This window comes from Pangasianodon hypophthalmus, chromosome 11, assembly GCF_027358585.1.
Source record: "Pangasianodon hypophthalmus isolate fPanHyp1 chromosome 11, fPanHyp1.pri, whole genome shotgun sequence".
In the NCBI taxonomy this organism is placed as follows: domain Eukaryota; kingdom Metazoa; phylum Chordata; class Actinopteri; order Siluriformes; family Pangasiidae; genus Pangasianodon; species Pangasianodon hypophthalmus.
Window position 1 is genome coordinate 25,852,228 of NC_069720.1, and position 18,626 is coordinate 25,870,853.

The following is an 18,626-nucleotide window of genomic DNA, read 5'->3' on the forward strand; positions in this document are numbered from 1 at the left end:
CTTACTTGCACAGTCTCGATGTCAACTGCTCAGAATTTCACTAGGCGCTGTACAACAGCATATGTGACAAATTAAACCTTGGAATCCTTGCATCCTAAAATGTTTATATGTTTGTAATTATATTTCTTATGCTCATATGTGTAAAAGATTCTGATACCATTTTGTATACATACAGTATGTTTTGTATATATACAGTATGTTCCAGAAAATGTTCTTAATAAAAAAGTGACTCTTACTTTTTTATACGTAAAGTTTGTAATACCACACTAACAGGTCCTGAAAACAAAAAAATATAAATGAAAAACTAAAGAATTTTAAACACCTGAAACATTTATTTACAGATTAGAAAATAAGGATTGATGTATTTTATTTGAAAAAAAAAATACATACTTGTTCTTTATATAAAAGGAATTACAGAAAGATTCATCTACCAAACAAAAGCAGTTTTGTAAATATACACAGTAAATTAATATTTCCTAATGACATAATTCATTATATAGACTATTTATTAATAGTCTATTCATACAGCTTACCAGACCATACATGGGACTTCCTCATCAATCATGTCATGGTGAGTGCTTTGCCAAGTAAGAGCTTACTGAGACCAATCTTTGTGTGTGATATTAAGCAGTAAGGAGAGTGATTGTGTTTTAGTAGTCCAGTGGGGCCATAAGTAGCTGCAGTTCTTTGAAAGTACTGCCATGTCGACCAACTTGCTCCGCACGGTTCTTCACTACATTACTGAGGTTCTTCAGCTGCTTATAGCACATCTTACATTTCTGATGCCTGAAGTCAGGGAACAAGTATACACACGTTCACATGACTATTGTACATTGTACACTAGACCATGAACATTTACATAAGTGACAAATTGTACCACTGGACTGTTCAAATGTTAGGAATGTTACACAAACCTCTCCTCTCGGGTAATATCCACTCCAACAGATGGGGGAGCAGTCAGTGTGTCTGAGATTAATGGCCAAAAGCGCTTCAAAATTAACTTCAAAGACATGCATCCTGTTTGCACATAACTAGGGAGCAGAGAGAAGGGGAAGGAGAGAGATCATGAAATAGCGAACTACAGAATTATTATTAATTCCCTTCAAGAAAATGTGCAAAAGTTATTGCATTACAAATCACCAATCTGTTATGCAAAAACTCCAGTCCTGTTTTTGTACCAAGCTGTAATTGCTTGCAGCAGTAGAAAAATCCCTTCCTAAGTGTGTTGTTAGGAACACTTGTACACCTGCTCATTTATGCAGTCATCCAATCATGTGGCAGCAGCACAATACAGGCCACCAGCTTCAGTTAATGCTCAGATCAAACATCAGAATGGGGGAAAAAGTGATCTCTGTGACTTTAACCATGGCATACTTGTTGGTGCCAGATGGGCTAGTTTGAGCATTTCAGAATTTAGAGTTTACACAGAATAGTTTCCACCCACAGAACTGTCACTCACTCAATGTTTTTTGTTTTTTCACACCATTCTGTTTAAACTCTAGGGACTGTTGTGATCCCAGGAGATCAGCAGTTTCTGAAATACTCAAACCAGCCCATCTGGCACCAACATCCATGTCACAATCAAAGTCACATAGATCACATTTTTTCTTCATTCTGTCTGACGTGAACATTAACTGAAACTCTTGACCTGTATCTGCACGATTTTTTGAGTTGTGCTGCCACATGATTGGCTGATTAGATAACTGCATGAACAAGTAAGTGTACAGGTGTTCCTAATAAAGTGGACCGTGAGTATATTTGCAAATGTTAAAAAAAAAAAAAAAAAACTTCCACTGTAATAGAAATTAAAAAAGACAGCACCCTTATTTTCTGTCATTCCTCAAGTAATACAGCTCCTTAAGACAAATAAGATAAGAAAAAAAATCCCTGTTAATTCACATTAAGCTAAAGACTTTACAGACGAGATTGTGGAGATAGTAGTGGATGGGACTGTGAGAGATGTTTAATAATCATTCCCATCTAACAGCCTCCTTGATGCAAAGACAATAGCCTAATACAGCTAAAATTAGAAGAAAGTGGCTTGATTTCTCTTTGGCTCTGGTTAAAGAAAGAAACACTTCTGTTTTGTAGAGATAAGTTTAACATTAGTGTAACAAAATGAGCCTTCACCAGTGGAAGCTCAACTGGCAGTTTTTTGTTAAAAGCAAAAGAGAACAAGAGAAAAAATAGACAGAGATTATCCAGTAAAGTAGCAGTTTACAAAAAAGCCAGCAAGAGTTACATGTAAATACTTGTGCACACATCACAAGCCCTATATTTGCATATTTTAGTGTGTACAAGCTGACACTCACCTTTCATATTTACTCTGTAGCAGCTCCTCAAGCTGGGGCAAGATGCACATGCAGGTGTCTAGTTTCCAAAGTGACCTAAAGGTATTCAGATTCCATGTGTCCAATTTACTCTTCTGCTTCTTCTCATTACTATTAGTAGCAGTAGTAGTAGATATAGTAATACTAATAGTCCAGAATTATTGGCACTGATGGGTAAAAGTTTCATTTAAAATAAAGAGTGTGTGGTTAATTAGGGTAAAGGAAATATGGCAGAAATCTAACCTTTAGTTGAAGTAAATTTATTCTAAGCAAATAAAAAAAAAAAACCAAATTCTCATGTGTCAAAGTTATTGCGTTTAACTAATTATATACATATTATATATATATACATATTATATATATATACATTATATATATATATATATATATATATATAAAATATATGAAATTCTGATCTCTCATATTCATCTTTTGATCTCAAACCCAAACGTATTCAGTGCACAGCAAAAACAAAATAATTGGTCTTGCCGCTCCAGCACTTTCAGAGGGGACTATACACAGTGTGTGTGTGTGTGTGTGTTTGTGTGTATGTATGTGTGTGTGTATATAAATATTTATTTTATTTTTGCTGTGCACTGAATACATTTGGGCTTGAGATCAAAAGTTGAATATGAGATAGATCAGAATTTCAGCCTTAATTTCCTGATATTTATATGTATAGATGTGTTAAACAACTTAACATGTCACTTTTTGTTTGAACCCACCTATTTTTCAAGTGATCAAAAATATTGGAACATGTGACTGACAGGTGTTTCTTGTAGCTCAATCAATCTGCCCTGTTAGCTTGATTGTTTAAACAATTAATAGCTCCAAATGTCTACTCTTGGTTTGAGCCCTGGGTTTCACCTGTGATGACTGCATTTGTTGTTAAAAAGGATAAATTAACATGAAGCCCAGAGAGCTGTCTATGGGAGAAAAGCCATTGTGAAGCTGAGAAAAGAGGGAAAACCAGAGCCACTGCACAAGCAGTGGGCATATGGACCTCACTTTGTGCTCAGGGACAATGTCATGCTGGAACAGCTTTGTTCTGTGGTTCTCAGTGAAATTTTGGGAACCAGAGGGGCTCTGATCTTTCTCCTTCTTTTTATGTTATGGCCTGACCCTAGACCGGTTTGGAAAAATGCTAGATGCTACTGTAACTTTGACTAGAAAAAGCATTCTGTGGTCAGATGAGCTTTTTGGAAAGAAACACTTAAGGTCGGTTTGGCATAAAAAGAAGAACAGTTATACACTAAAGTAGTATGCAGAACAAGCTGTCATGTGGGGCTGTTTTTTCTTAAAAACATCATGGCACAATGGACTCCATGAAGTACGAGCAGATTTAAAATTAAAATCTGTGTGACAGCCAAGAAGCTACACCTGGGTCATGTTTGGACCTTCCAGCAGGTCCAAATGTATAAATGTACACAAAAATGGTTCTATAATCAGAGACTCAAGCAGTTGACATGAAAATTGAAAATCTGTGGGGTGAACTGAAATGGAAAGTCCACAAGAGAAGAAGTGCCCAGGAGAATCTGAAAAGATTAATTATTAAAAAGATTTACTATTAATCCTTGCTCTGCATTCTCCAATCTCATCATACAAAATAGGAGAAGCCTCAGTGCTGTTATGTTGGAAAAGTGAGGTTGCACAAATTAGTAAATGCAGAGGTGTCTAGTTCAAAACATTGGAGGAGAACATGCTTACCAGCACTGCCTCCCTTTACCATACTGGATAAGACTGTGATGGTTGTGGACCCTCTAGGAACCTCTAGGGACCTAAAGTGGAACGCCAGCATTGATTGTATTGCCAAAATAGCCCAGCAAAGTCTCTTTGAAGTTTTTTAACTCTCTGTGAGAGTTCAAAAAGTTCAAACTACAATAGGAGTGGTTTGCCTACAGAGCCACCATTAGGTCTGTCCTCACCACCTCAATAACAGTTTGATTTGGCATAGGAAGAAACCTGCCCTCTCTGAAGGGCCTCTTCTACTCCAATGCCAGGACGCAAGCAGATGCTTTAGATCAATGTCAAAATCACCAGACACAGGAAAAGCTGCTTTCCACACACCATCTTTCTCTGTGCAATATTATTTTTTAACTTAAAGTGCAATAGATGCATGTTGTATCCACCTTTCTACATAACAAACTTATTATGTACCATTATTTTCTCTAACCTGGTTTTTGTTATCTTACTGTAATTTTTTTTACTTCAGTTAAAGGTGAGATTACTCACATATTTTCAGTGTGAGATTAAGATAACTACGGGTGGCATGGTAGCAAGGTGCGTAGCATTGCAGCCTCACTTTTTGATCCTTTGAACCCCGTGTTTGCGTTCATTTCCTCTGGGTTCTCTGGTTTTCTCCCACCTCCCAAAAACATGCAGGTAGGTGGATTAGCTACACTAAACTGCCCACAGGTGTGAGTGAGTGTGTGAATGCATGCGTGAGTGGTGCCCTGTGATGGACTTGTGTCCCACCTGGGGCGAATTTTGGGGTGAATTGCCCTGGATGGCCTCCAGATTCACCATCGCCCTCACCAGGATAAAGTGGTTGCTAAAGATGAATGAATATATGATTCATTATATTTTTATAACCTTTTATTCTTTACTAAGGGGTGCCAATAATTCTGAAGCTAATTGTAACATCGACTCTATGAAAATGAATGTTAATGTTCCGAAATTAAGTTCAGGTTTGAAATCATGTGTGAGGTTGTAGGTGTATGCTTACGGTTTAAGGTTGATTATATTGAGGATGTCCACCACAATGGACAGATCATTCATGGACATAGCAGAATCAAGTGATATCTGAAATGTGAAGCAGTGCTTGAGAGCAAATCCCAGACCAGTGCAAATTCTCTGTTCTTGTATATACTGTATATCAGACTTGTTTAAACACTTACCTTGATGTCGCCACCAGCCCAGAGAGCCCGTACTGTGTCAAGGTTTTTGTGTCTGCTAGTCAACATCACACACATAGTGCCATGCCCTTTTCTGATCTGAACCAATGCCTCTTCATCTGCTGTGACGCTGGTCTTTCCACTTAGTCCAGGCTCATATACACAAAGACATATACAACTAACTTACAAAATGCAGAAGTTAAATGTGTAAGAATTTGAAATGTTACACAAAGCAGAAAGTGGCACTCACTTGTAAAATGTCCCCAAAAATGAGGCTGAGTGGCTCAATAAGTGTGGAGGGGCTAACACCTAAACTGGGTTTGGGTTTGGACGTCGTGACAACATGCCTTGAGACTGACGTAGTTACCACGGGAACAGGCTGGGATGGAGCTGTGGTCACTACTGTGGAGGAAGCATTGGGGGCCTTCAGCTGTACAGACAAATACAAAAGAAATCATAACATCATCACAGACCATTAAAATATGTTTACATGCAAGTTTGATATGCTTCAGGCACATACATGATCAGGCAGTGCAGTAATGATTTCTTCTGCTAAGTGGGGCTTCACCTGGAAACTTTCTAAAATAGATACAGAACATTTTTAACTGTTAGGAAAAACAGGAGCTCTATCATAAACACACAAACACACAAACAGCCCTCAATATAAAGTATAAAGTGACTCACCATCCACAAGTGGTGCAGGGAAGGGTTCATTCCTTTTGGGAGGTGTTCGCGCTAGGCAGAAAATACCAGACAGTGCGAAAGAGAGGCAGAGAGACAGTCATAGAGAGACTGGCTGAGATATAGAGTAAGCTAAATTGGTAAACAACACAGAAGAACAGCGTAAATAAAATGCATGCACATGTTGTCTCACAGATAGCATTGCGGGGCTGAAAGATCTCTTTATAGTCATCTGGATTTGTGATTTCTGCTTTGCTCTCCTCATCACGCTCATCCTCGCTGCTAGGGCTACGCCTCTCCCCCTCAACACATCTGTCTCCATCTGCATTCTGTTTCATTCTGCATACAGAATCTTAGCTTCAGTCAACGCAATTTTAAGTTTAGTTTACCCAAAAATAATAAGTCTTCTAAGTGTGTATATATACGAGCTAAATCACCTCACATAAGGCCATGAATCACTTATATAAATCCATTAACACAACCACAATGAGTGTATGTCTTAACTCTAATGTGACAATGTTTGTCTGGGCACAAAAGAGTATTGAGACGAACTTCTGTCTGCTGCACGACGTGGTGGGACGCTCATAGTTCCGCCTTAGTGTTACTCCTATAGGAATGGGTGCGGCAAGTGGCTTTCCACCCTGAATTTGTTCTTGGACAGCTCCCGATTTCTTCACTCGGTCCAGATCCACAACATACAAGCTCACATTCGTCTGGCTGCACGACACTCCAATCTAACAATGGCAAAGATTGATTGAGCTAGAAAGGATACATTTTTTAGCACATTTAAACACTCTCTTTTAATGATTAACTAGTCATTATAGTTCAAAATATACTGAACTTCCCTTTCAAGCTAACCATTTGCATTTGTCACAGGTTGATAGAAGTTGCATTTTAGTATCCGAGTCTTGTCATTTTTATATTGTTTACTCAGCACTAGCTGAGTAGCTGGTCAAATTTACCATAACAACCAATATTAACGTTAACCAACTTAGCAGACCATTTAGCAGAGCCAAATCTAGGCAAATGTAACAATCAAAATGTTTATAAGTAACATTAACTAGCTAAGCTAGCCTGCTAGATAACTGCCCGCCAACTGTTTCAGTATATGACTCATAATTTACAGTGTAATATTCTGTATTCTATATTTAACAGTAGCCAACCTGTTAGAGTATACTATAATACCAAAGAGTTTGCTCATCAATAACATTAAGTAACATAGCTAAGCTCACTGGTTAACTGGTTACTAGCAATCTAGCAAACTCGTTTTTGTCACAGGTAGACAAGAGTCTGGATTGTATTTTTAGGGATTTTAACAGTAGCCAAATCTGTCCAAATGTGTTATTATAATAATAAAGATTTTGGTCATCACTAACATTAGCCAAGGTAGTTAGCAAGCCAGCTATGGCCACCAAAGCACAAAGGTTCCTGCCTACCAAAGCAAAAGGTTTCCAGGTTCCCAGTCATCCTCTAATCTCAAACGTGACTGGTCTAAAACCGTGAAGCTTATTTTGTGAGTTAAACGTCATGCCCCGCAATAAGTTTTTATGGTCTTGAATGAAAAAAGTGTGACTTTTATACCATGTTAATAAATTTGTCTACCTATAACACCTATAAACACATCTATAATTTCATTCATTCTTTTAGGGATAAAAGTCCACCAAATTTCACTGAAAACAACAAAGGCAAAAGCTTATTCGATTAAAACTGCCAAAGTGCATCTTTGTGTGGCATAAACATACTGATCTAGTGACAACTGTACAGTTTTAAAAGATCAGTCCTTAAAATTTCAATCTTCAATAAGCTTAAAGCAGATACCAATTGTCCACTTTTTTATATTTATGAAATATTTTGAACACACAAATATGCCGACTCCATCATCCCACGGACTTCTAAATACATGTGTATAAATTTTCTCTTAAACATATTTACAGATACAGAAAAATAATAAATCGGAGTGAGTTACTGACCATTTGACTGCTACAGATTGCAAAGTCAACCACTTTGCCCCAGCCTACGTGTACTACATCAAAGCAGCAGTCTGGCTCCCAGCCATACACACGCAGTGTGTCGTCCGAGCCACTGTATAAACAGCTGCCATCAGGACTGAACAACACACACCTTACAGAGAGAGAGAGAGAGAGAGAGAGAAATGTGAGGGGGGGAGGTTATAGCATATAAATTTTTTTTTTAAACTTCAAATGCAATATAAAAATCATGACAACTAGAGATCTAGATAATAACCTTCCAGATGTTTCACCCTCTGATGAGCCAATCATCTTGAATTTCTCCAGATCCCATAACTTTATGGTCCTGTCAAAAACAAACTTTCAGTTATAAACCTAAAATGTAAAGAGGCCCTGTAAGTTGAGGGATCATAAAAATTGCATTTTGTTTTTTTATGTAGTTCTGCCCTGAATAAGCTATTTCACACAGCAGATGTTTGCATCTAGTCCACAAGACACAATAATAACTGAATTTACACAGATGAACCAGTTCATATTTTACATACTTGATTCTTAATACTGTTTGTAGACTTATTATTTTTGGGTAAACGTAATACTGTGTGTGTTACCTGGATGATCTACGACTGCTTTTATGTTTTGTGATAGTCGTTCATGAGTCCCTTGTTTGTCCTGAGCAGTTAAACTGCCTGCTGTTCTTCAGAAAAATCCTCCAGGTTCTGCACATTATTTGCTTTTCCAGCATCTACTACATATTTGACCCCTTTCCAACAGCGGCTATATGTATCTTTTCACACTGAGGACAACTGAGGGACTCGAACACAACTATTACAAAAGGCCCAAACATTCACTGATGCTCAAGAAGGCAACACAAATCATTAAGAGCCAGGGGGGTGTAAACTTTTGAACAGGATAATTGGTGTAAATTGTTATTATTTTGTCTTCTGGGAAACACAAATATTTTATGTAGCTTCTGAAGGGCAGTACTAAATGGGAAAAAATAAGATCTTTAAACAAAATAATAACAATTTACGCATAACCTGACTGTTTCCACACATATGAGGGTGATGTGTTCTGACAAAGGCTGATGACAGAATCTCTCAACTTCTGTAACAAGCTACTAAAACTCCTCTACAGAGCATCTGTAATGCTGTTCCTGGTCCAGTCCATACCCCCTGATGTTTTCTCATGTGACCAATCTATGCAAGTGGGTGCTTTTTACTTTTGCTCTGCCTTTAACTGTTTGCACATTTTGTCAGTATAGATAAGAGCTTATGCTAAATTGTTTTTTGAAAACAATAAGGCTATTAAAAATGATGACTGATCAACAGTTCAGTGTAGTATCTGAAGAACACTGCATAATTACGGTTTAGATGCATGTCAAAAAAAAAGTGTGGGCAGCATGCCATATTGAGCGATCAACATTTTGTGTTTTGGTCAAATGAAAGAAAATGTACGTTTTCCACTGAAAACGTGACGGGAACTTGTCCAAGAACAACCATAATGATGTACCACTGGCTGCTAATGACACCAATGTCTTCACAAGACCACACTGTTTGTCAGGAAGCTTCTTCTGACCAAACTGGAAAGTGCACTTGAGATTTTTTTTTTTTGTCCTATCCTGAAAATAGAAGGCAAAAAGACAGCTCTGCAATTCTACATGCCTGCCTCCTGCGTCCTCATTCCACAAAGTTCAGCCAGAGTGTCACTTCGGAAATACTGTAATACCATAACTTTTGAAATAACAGCTGTAATGTGAATAACTGACATAATCTACTCATAAAGCCATAATAAAAACAGTGTACAGGTTTCAGGTTTAGCAGCGCTGTCCACCTAGCCTACTACTAGTACTGCAAAAGAGGGGGGCAGTGGGAACGGGATGGAAGGGAATGGGATGCAGGGGAACAGTACATTTTGATATTGTTCTTTTGTCTTTCACAAATCACTTGTCTAAGGTAACTAAAGAAACTGCAGTGCGCATATATGAAGGGCTATACGGTAAGATGTAGACAACAGAAAGGTTTACATGAAGGAAGATGTAAGCTTACAGCAGAAAAGTTTACTTTCTTCCTATTCTAGGCAAAACATTTTTTAGTGTCCACCTCTTATCCAAAACACACCCTGTTTACACTCTCCGGATTCTACCACGATCATTACAGACCGCACTGTTTGAATACATCTCCAACTACCAGCACAAGAGAGCCCATTAAAATACCATTAAAAGTATTTGTTAAAACTGTGAGATTTGCCACTTCTCTGTAGGCCTATTTAATGTTTTTTTTAAAGCACCATTCTGACCATTTTAGCAACAAAAAAAAAAAAGTCTTTGAATGGTCAAAAATGTTAGCTAAGTCAAATATATACCAATGGATTTTACTTCACATTAATCCTGGACTACTCATTTTGTGTATTTTGGATCGATGTCCTGTAGCAGCGTGCTCGGATGTTAAAATGCTGAGTTTCTACGAAAAATGTGTAAAGGTTGGCAGGTCTGTAACATGCAACACATCTTGTCAGAACTTTTTTCATATTCCATGTAAACAACAATAACAAAATGCTGATGTGGTCAAATGATGTCAAAAATGTAGATTTTTGCTTGCTCACTCACTACAATAATTTCTGACAACAATCACAAAATAACAAATATTTTCACAAAATAATTGAACAAATTCTCACCTTTTAACTGCAGTCAAGTCAAAGTCCATAGTGGTTTTAGCTATTTACCCTATTATCCCTATAATCTATATTTACCCTATAATCTGTTTATTTTATACTGCAGTAGTGTGTTAATGTGTTTGACAAAATAATCTAGCCCATCTCAACTAATTCTACCGTATCTAAGCTTTAAAACAACACACAGCTTGCCTGTGACCCTGGCTGTTGTATAACAGGACTTCCCCTCCTCTACACTTCTAAAAAGCACATTTTAGATCAGGGCACAGAAGCAGATAAACACAGTAAATATGCAAGTATTAGATTTTTTCATTTTTTCGAATGCATACATTTTTTCATGGTAAACAATGGAAAAGTTAATTCTATATCTAAAAAGACAATTTATTTTATTTGAGGGCATATCAAAACTAGATTTGCATTTCCTGAAGGAAATACACAGTGCTTGGAGAGAGCTGAAAAAAAGTTTAAAAGAAAGCAGGTTTAATGGAAAGTTAAAAAGAAAAGAAGGAAAATTAAAAAGCAAAAAAATAGCAGTTGTTATGATGTTCCAAATAGTTGCTACAGTGTTGCTGTAGTATTTCAGGTGGTTGCTGGGCAGAGACTATGTTATCCTAGGTGGTTGCTAGAGTGGTATTAAAAAGAAAAACATAAAAATAGGTAAAAGAAGGAAAGAAAGGACATGAAGAAGACATAGTGAAACAGATAGGAGTTTAAATTAAATAATGAATATGAACTCAAAGTGCAGACTTTCAGCTTTTAGTGTATTTACATCCAAATCGGATGAATGGTGTAGGAATTACAGCACTTTTTATATGTACCCCCTCCTTTATATGGGATCCAAAAATAATTTTATTTACTTTGAGTTTGACCACTGCTTCAGATGAGAGTAGCAGAACAGCATCGTATTCAGGTGTCTCCTATACCATCCTATATCCTATGTCCTATATCACCATAGCAAGGGGTTAAAAATAGTTAATGCTACAACTAATATGTGTGTATCAGAATCATGATGATTTCACCTCTGCATTTAACACAATGATCCCTTCACCGTTACACCGATCAGCCATAGCATTAAAACCACTGACATGTGAAGTGAAAAACACTCGTTCTCCTTCTCATTAAAATTGCACCTGTCAAGGGGTGGGATATATTAGGCAGCATGTGAACAGTCAGTTCTTGAAGTTGATGTGTTGGAAGCAGGAAAAATGGGCAAGCGTAAGGATCTGAGCAACTTTTGACAACGGCCAAATTGTGATGGTTAGACGACTGGGTCAGAACATCTCCAAAACGGCAGGTCTTGTGGGGTGTTCCCGGTATGCAGTGGTTAGCACCTACCAAAAGTGGTCCAAGGAAGTGTGATGCTCTGGGCGATGTTCTGCTGTGAAACCTTGGGCCCTGGCGTTCATGTAGATGTTACTTGGACCCCACCTCACAACTTACAGGAATTAAAGGACCTGCTGCTAACATTTTGGTGCCGGATACCACAGAACACCTTCAGAGGTCTTGTGGAGTCCATGCCTTGATGGGTCAGAGCTGTTTTGGCGGCACAAGGGGGATCTACACAATATTAGGCAGATGGATTTAATGTTATGGCTGATACACAGCAATATTTTCCAGCAAATTCCACCTGCTGGTGGATCTCGGGCTTTCAGACATGCTTCTCAGCATGTGAGACTAGGAAGCTAACTTCAGACTCTCTGACCCTCAACACTGGATCACATTACATGCTCTCCTTTGTCTACTCCAATGACTGATCCTGCAAAGATCCTTCCAAAAGATTCCAAGGTTTCCAGGTGACACAACCATCATCAGTCTCATACAGAATAGAGATAAGCATTTGGGCAAGTGGAGCTTGTGTCCTGGTGCAGTTGTAACAACTTAAGAGATAAACATTCTGAAGACCGTAGATAATCTTGGACTAAGCACTCTCCTCACCATCCCCTCTATCCATAAATGGCTCTATAGTAACTCAGATGGAGCTATTCAAAGTTCTGATAACAGACAGACAGTTTCTTTCCCTGAGCTGTAGCCTTTCATATACACCAAACCACAAACTGTTGAATTACTGAACTGTGACCTCACAGCAAAGCAATATATGAATATTGCATATGATACAGTATTCATAATTCTGCACTTATAGCTATACATACTGATGTGACATTGTTCATACTTCTCTTTAATTTGTACATAGTGTCCATCTGTACATAATGCACCATAGAGTATTTTTTTGCCTGTACGTTGTTAAGTTTTGGTTGTTGTTTTACTTAATCTGTTTAAGGAAGCTAAAATTAAGTTTAACTGTAAGTGAAATAAAATTCTTTCTGATTCTAATTAACTAACCTATATTTGTCAGCTGTCCTGTGCATTTTCTGGAGAAATACAGGGAATCCTGAAGAGCCAATGCTCCCAAATGCAAATAGCTTTTGGTATAACATATACCTTGTGTAGTTATTATATAATGACAACTCATGTAGGTGTTGAGCACTGCAAGTAGGCAAGTAACATGCCTGAGGACATAATGCATAATGCTTTAGCAATGAGGCTAGCAATGTGCAATGTGCCATTAATGATGGAAGAAAATGTAATGGACTGTTTGATACATACAACCTGTGGAGATTCTCTTTCTTCTTCTGGTTTGTGTATTCACATAGTGTGTTCACTACTGTGTGTGTGCGCACTTGGATGAGTTAAATGCAGAGCACAAATTCCGAGTGTGAGTCACCATACTTGGCCACAGTCACTCTACTTCACTTCATAGTATGCTTTTATAACTGCTACATACTAACCAGAAGCAATGGGCAAACAATTATCAATAAAAGATGTTAACTAAAATGTAAAAACTTAGAAAACAACATTACTTTGCTCCTCTTATGTACTCAATTACAGTCACTACCTGTCAGCACTCCCTGAAGCCAGAAGGTACTCATTTGGGTGGAACTGGACAACAGAAACCGCTGAGGTGTGTGCTGTGAATTCTGAGATCATCTTCCCAGCCGTTAAATCCCAAAGCTAGGGTAGGAAAAATAAAAGCATACAAAAAAGCAGACAGAATGATAATACATATAGACAATACCCAAGAGCAGGTCTACATGTTAAATAAAAGCATCTAAGTGTTAAACAGGCATCATTTCTTGCCTTAATTGTGCTGTCATCACTGGCTGAAGCAAGCCACTTTCCATCAGGGCTAAAGGCCAGACAACGCACTGCTTGAGTATGACCCTATGTGAAAAGTACATAAAGATACTTTGTTTAATACTGAGAGGTTTTTTTTTGAAGAAGAAGAGAAACCAAAACCTGAATTCAGAAATATACTTTTACTGTATACACTGCCTATAGTACAATTATACTACTGCCTATATTGTCAAATTATTTTGCTATTCAAAATAAATATTTAAATCATCTCTCCTCTAAGGTGCGTTTCCTTCCCCATTCTTCAACACATGCAGCTTCTCAACTCACTCCTTGACTGTCCAGGCTATGTAAAGCTGATTTAACTTGCACATGCATGTATCTACAGAACGCAGACAAAGGGAGCTTGAGGAGGCATGCAGAGGAGATAATGAGCACATCTGCAAAATTCTGCTGTGTGCATCAGACAAATGCTGAGTGGCAGAGCAGGGAAGTCTATCCATTAGTATTGGGGCTAGAAGCTAAATCATGTACTGTTGTTTTCCCTAGCTGAGCCATACCAAGCTATTTCATCAGTTTTCTGCCTGTTTTAACTCAGCTTTGTCCAACTAACTCAGCTAGAGCCAAATTTAAACTAACTAGCCACCAGATTTATACAAATTATCAGTTAAACACTGTTTAGAGAGTTTGTTTTAATAAGCATGAGAAACAGAGTAACTGATTTCTGTTTTTGACTCTAATTTGTTTCTGGCAGCAATTAATTTATTTTTGTGGAAAAAATTGAGACAGAAAATGTTTAGTAGTAAAGTAAAGCAAAGTTTAGTAATGGTCGTGTTGACTTTGTGCTATTTCTTTGCCCCACAAACTTTATTTTTGATGCTCAGCATGCACAAATTTTTTTCATTAGGAAAATGAGGCAATGAGAGACATTTCTGGAAATACTTCCACAGATTATCCTTATGTACAGTAATGGGCACAGATTTTGTGCAAACTTTGGGGAGGGGGCAAATAATTATACAAGAATTAAATTTTTGTCCAAGCATCTCTGCACACTTGAATCACTGCACCCTGATCACAAATAGCATTGTGTATGCTCAAATCACAACACCTGCCACTCTCTGTGAATAAGCAGCTCACTAACACTGTTCTGTGCTCAGATGGGGTGCCCTCATGCTCTCAATTATGATACTGTTTAAACCCCAATGGAATTATTTCTGATTTTTTAAAAATGCTTACTAATTATTTTTTAGGTTGTTTTGCCACAGGTTTTTCCAATGATGGTGAATTTATTTCAGGGACCTGTAAATGTATATGTTTTGCCACTCATTGCTTTAGTCACAGTGGCACTACATCTGGTGCCTGTGAGCATGTCATACATTCTGATGTGACCAATCTCTCACATGTCTGCTGCCACTGTGCCACTGTGCCACCCATCAGCACTTTAGTCTAACAAAAAAATAATCATTATATCAGTAAGGGTCTCAAATAATTACATACACAAAATACCACGGTCTGGATGTCTACCAAAACCAGTACTTGAAAACATATTTTTAAAAAATTGGTCATAGTTCATTGACTCTACACTATTATTATTTGTTATTATTTACAACATGAGTGTAGCTACAGCACTACAGACATTCATTCAGAAAGAGCTGAATGTTACAGACTTTTGCAGATTTTTATATTCATTTACCATTTCTGGTCTGATTAGGGAAGTGACTAAATGGCTTGTTTAAAAAAAAAGTTGACAACAAAATCATAATGTTTAAAGACAAATAGACAGAAATAGACTATGCATGTACTCTTCCTGCGTCAGGTTCAAAACTGATGTGGTTAATCTGTTCAGAGTCTGAAAAGTGCTCGTACCCAACAAATCACTTCAAATCATAACATTACCGCTTCAATTTAACCTACCCACAAAATCTGGCTTTCAGATCAAATAGAATAAACCAACACAAAGTTCAACATGTAGGTTCCACCAGAGTGGTCGTATATTCTCGTACAGCCCCAGAGTGTGCAAATCTATGCTTGGTAAGATTAGCCTGGGTTTAACAAAACATAAGAAACCATTCAAATCATTCACTCATTTAGAAATGGTAATATTACTTTTTTAAGTACTTTTTATAAATAATTTTTTTAGAAAGACTTTTCCATGCTATTTTTAAATGAAGAATAGCTATTCAGTCATCTTTGTTGCTTATCCAGACTTTCATATGTAGGAATTTTATGTAACTGGACACTCACAAAACTGAATACCCCTGCTCTAGGTGATAATATAATCACTTTCTTACCTTATACTTGAACACACACCCTTTCCTCCTCACATCCCATAACTAAGAAACAAAATTATTATGCTTTTAAGTACAATACACCATTATTATATTGGAAGTTATAAAGTTATAAAATTCACAGGTGGAAAGGATAGTGGAGGTGTGTGTGCATCTTTTTGTCACCTTAATATTAGTATCCATGGAACCAGAGGCCAAGTATTCCCCAAACGGGTGAAAGTCTACACTGCAGATATTAGCCTTGTGACCCATCAATGTCCGAAATACTAAAAACAAAACATACCACATTTACAAACACACACTCTCCCAACCCACACATATACTCACTTTCCACTTTATTAGAAACATCTGTGTTATCTAATCAGCCAATCACATGGCAGTAGTGCAGTGCAAAAAATCATGCAGATACAGGTAAAGAGCTTCAGGTAATGTTCACATCAACATCAGAATGAACAAAAGTGTGATCTCTGTGGCTCTAACTGTGGCATGGATGTTGGTACCAGATGGGCTGGTTTGAGTATTTCAGAAACTGCTGATCTCCTGGGATTTTCACACACAACAGTCTCTACAGTTTACACAGAATGGTGCGAAAAAAACAAAAAACATTGAGTGAGCATCAGTTCTGTTGGTGGAAACACCTTGTTGATAAGAGAGGTCAGAGGCTTTTCGAGTTATATCCTTCCTGGCAGCTCGAACTACAAATACACACACACACACACACACATATACCCAAAACAGCTCCGACCCATCGAGGCATGGACTCCACAAGACCTCTGAAGGTGTGCTGTGGTGTCTGTCACGAAGACGTTAGCAGCAGATCCTTTAAGAGGTCTGGGGAATTTGGAGGCCAAGTCAACACTTTGAAATCTCTCATGTTCCTCAAACCATTTCTGAAGAATTTTTGCAGCGTGGCAGGGCGCATTATATCCTGCTGAAAGAGGCCACTGCTATTAGGGAATACTGTTGCCATGAAGGCGTGTACTTGATCTGTAACAATGTTTAGGTAGGTGGTACGTGTCAGAGTAACATCCACATGAATGCCAGGACCCAAAGTTTCCCAGCAGAACATTGCCCAGAGCATCACACTGCCTCCGCTGGCTTGCGTTCTTCCCATAGTGCATCTTGGTGCCAAACGATGGACATGCACCCAGGCCATTCACATTATGTAAAAGAAAACATGATTGATCAGACCAGACCACCTTCTTCCACTGCTCCATGGTACAGTTCTGATGCTCACATGCCCATTGTAGGCACTTGTGTAGGCAGTGAACAGGGATGAGCATGGGCACTCTGACCGGTCTCATACACAGCAAGCTGAGCTGCACTGTGTGTCCTGACACCTTATATATATATATATATATATATATATATATATATATATATATATATATATATATATATATATATATACATACATACACACACACACACACACACACACACACACACATACAGGATCCCTGATCTCAGCTTTTTGCATGCCCAGTTTCAGTGAGCCTGTGCCCACTGTAGCCTGAGATCAGTCACTGGGAGCAAATTTTTTTCCCCATTCTGATGATGTGAACTTTGTATGCATGAGCAGCGGTACAGGTGTTCCTATTAAAGTAGAGTTTCTCTCTACATGAAAGGCACAAAACTCACTTTTAGCAGCTTCCAAGTCCCAGACCCGCAGAGAGCCTGACCGAGAGCCAGCTACCACCTGCTCCTCTGAGGTACTGAACTGGACACACTCCACAGGGCTTGTGTGGCCTGTCAAACTCTACACATAAAGACACAACGATATCAGCTCATGGCAGACAGGAAATGTCTCAGAGAAAAAAACAATTTAATAAACCCATCCTTTAGCATTTCCACTCTTGAACACAAAAGGTAAGCTGAGGGGACCACTACCATAATGCAGTTAGGTTTGTTGACAGCCCAGATGTTGACTCTGCAGTCCTCCCCTCCTGTAGCCAGCAAGCGACTTGATGATTTACCCAACACCAGTGAAGACACATTACTTGGGTGGGCCACCACTTCTTCTAAAGCATAGCAGAAATGTACATTATGAATATGAATAGACCCTGTAATCTGAACAGAAACTGGCTGTTTAACAAAAGACACAATGAAAGCACTTAGAAGGTACTCACGTAGTTTCCATGACATTTTCTTGACATTGGACACTGCCATTGTCAATACAACAGCAACCTCCCTGTAAGACACAGAAATATATCACGCCAAAATTGAATGTGATCTCAGTGACTTTGACCGTGGCATGGTTGGCGTCAGACTGGCTGGTTTTAGTATTTCAGAAACTTCTGATCTCCTGGAATTTTCATGCCCAAAAAAGTCCCCAGAATTTACACAGAACGAATATATATGCAGGCAGAAATGCTTTCTTGATGAGAGCGGTCACAGGAGAATGTCCAGACTGGTTCAAGTTGACAGAATGTCTATGTAACTTAAATAGTAACTCAAATAACCACTCTTTACAACAGCGAGTAGAAAAGCATCAGAATGCACAGCGTGTCGAAGTTCTAAGTAAACAGGCTATAACAACAGAAGATCACATCGGGTTCCACTCCTCTGATGTGGTCTTCTGTTGTTGGAAGACCACGGAAGACAACTAAAGTGGATGATTGCAGAATTCCTTCCTTGTTGAAGAAAAACCCCTTTGTATCATTTAGC

At 38.2% G+C, this 18,626-nt stretch overlaps 1 protein-coding gene across 7 annotated transcripts in view; it reads right to left on the bottom strand.

Moving 5' to 3' along the window:
- Nucleotides 1-132: 132 nt before the first annotated feature.
- Nucleotides 133-18,626, bottom strand: part of katnb1 (katanin p80 (WD repeat containing) subunit B 1) — a 20,154-nt gene continuing 1,660 nt past the window's right edge. For 2 of the 7 annotated variants that reach the window (XM_026947245.3, XM_026947246.3), the window contains exons 2-20: nt 18,089-18,150; nt 17,850-17,977; nt 17,601-17,718; nt 16,125-16,225; nt 15,963-16,004; nt 13,678-13,761; nt 13,436-13,551; nt 8,150-8,218; nt 7,876-8,026; nt 6,458-6,639; nt 6,099-6,244; nt 5,909-5,959; nt 5,745-5,803; nt 5,475-5,654; nt 5,228-5,377; nt 5,056-5,132; nt 2,313-2,387; nt 915-1,031; nt 133-786 (exon numbers count right to left, since the gene is read on the bottom strand). In XM_026947245.3, coding sequence (XP_026803046.1) covers nt 651-786; nt 915-1,031; nt 2,313-2,387; nt 5,056-5,132; nt 5,228-5,377; nt 5,475-5,654; nt 5,745-5,803; nt 5,909-5,959; nt 6,099-6,244; nt 6,458-6,639; nt 7,876-8,026; nt 8,150-8,218; nt 13,436-13,551; nt 13,678-13,761; nt 15,963-16,004; nt 16,125-16,225; nt 17,601-17,718; nt 17,850-17,977; nt 18,089-18,128 — 2,022 coding nt within the window. In that variant the 5' untranslated portion in view covers nt 18,129-18,150 and the 3' untranslated portion in view covers nt 133-650. Of the gene's footprint in view, nt 787-914; nt 1,032-2,312; nt 2,388-2,459; nt 2,498-2,762; nt 3,866-4,037; nt 4,109-5,055; nt 5,133-5,227; nt 5,378-5,474; nt 5,655-5,744; nt 5,804-5,908; nt 5,960-6,098; nt 6,245-6,457; nt 6,640-7,875; nt 8,027-8,149; nt 8,219-13,435; nt 13,552-13,677; nt 13,762-15,962; nt 16,005-16,124; nt 16,226-17,600; nt 17,719-17,849; nt 17,981-18,088; nt 18,151-18,626 lie in introns of those variants that run through there. The other 5 variants (XM_026947243.3, XM_026947244.3, XR_008302584.1 and 2 more) reach the window with 4 other exon arrangements.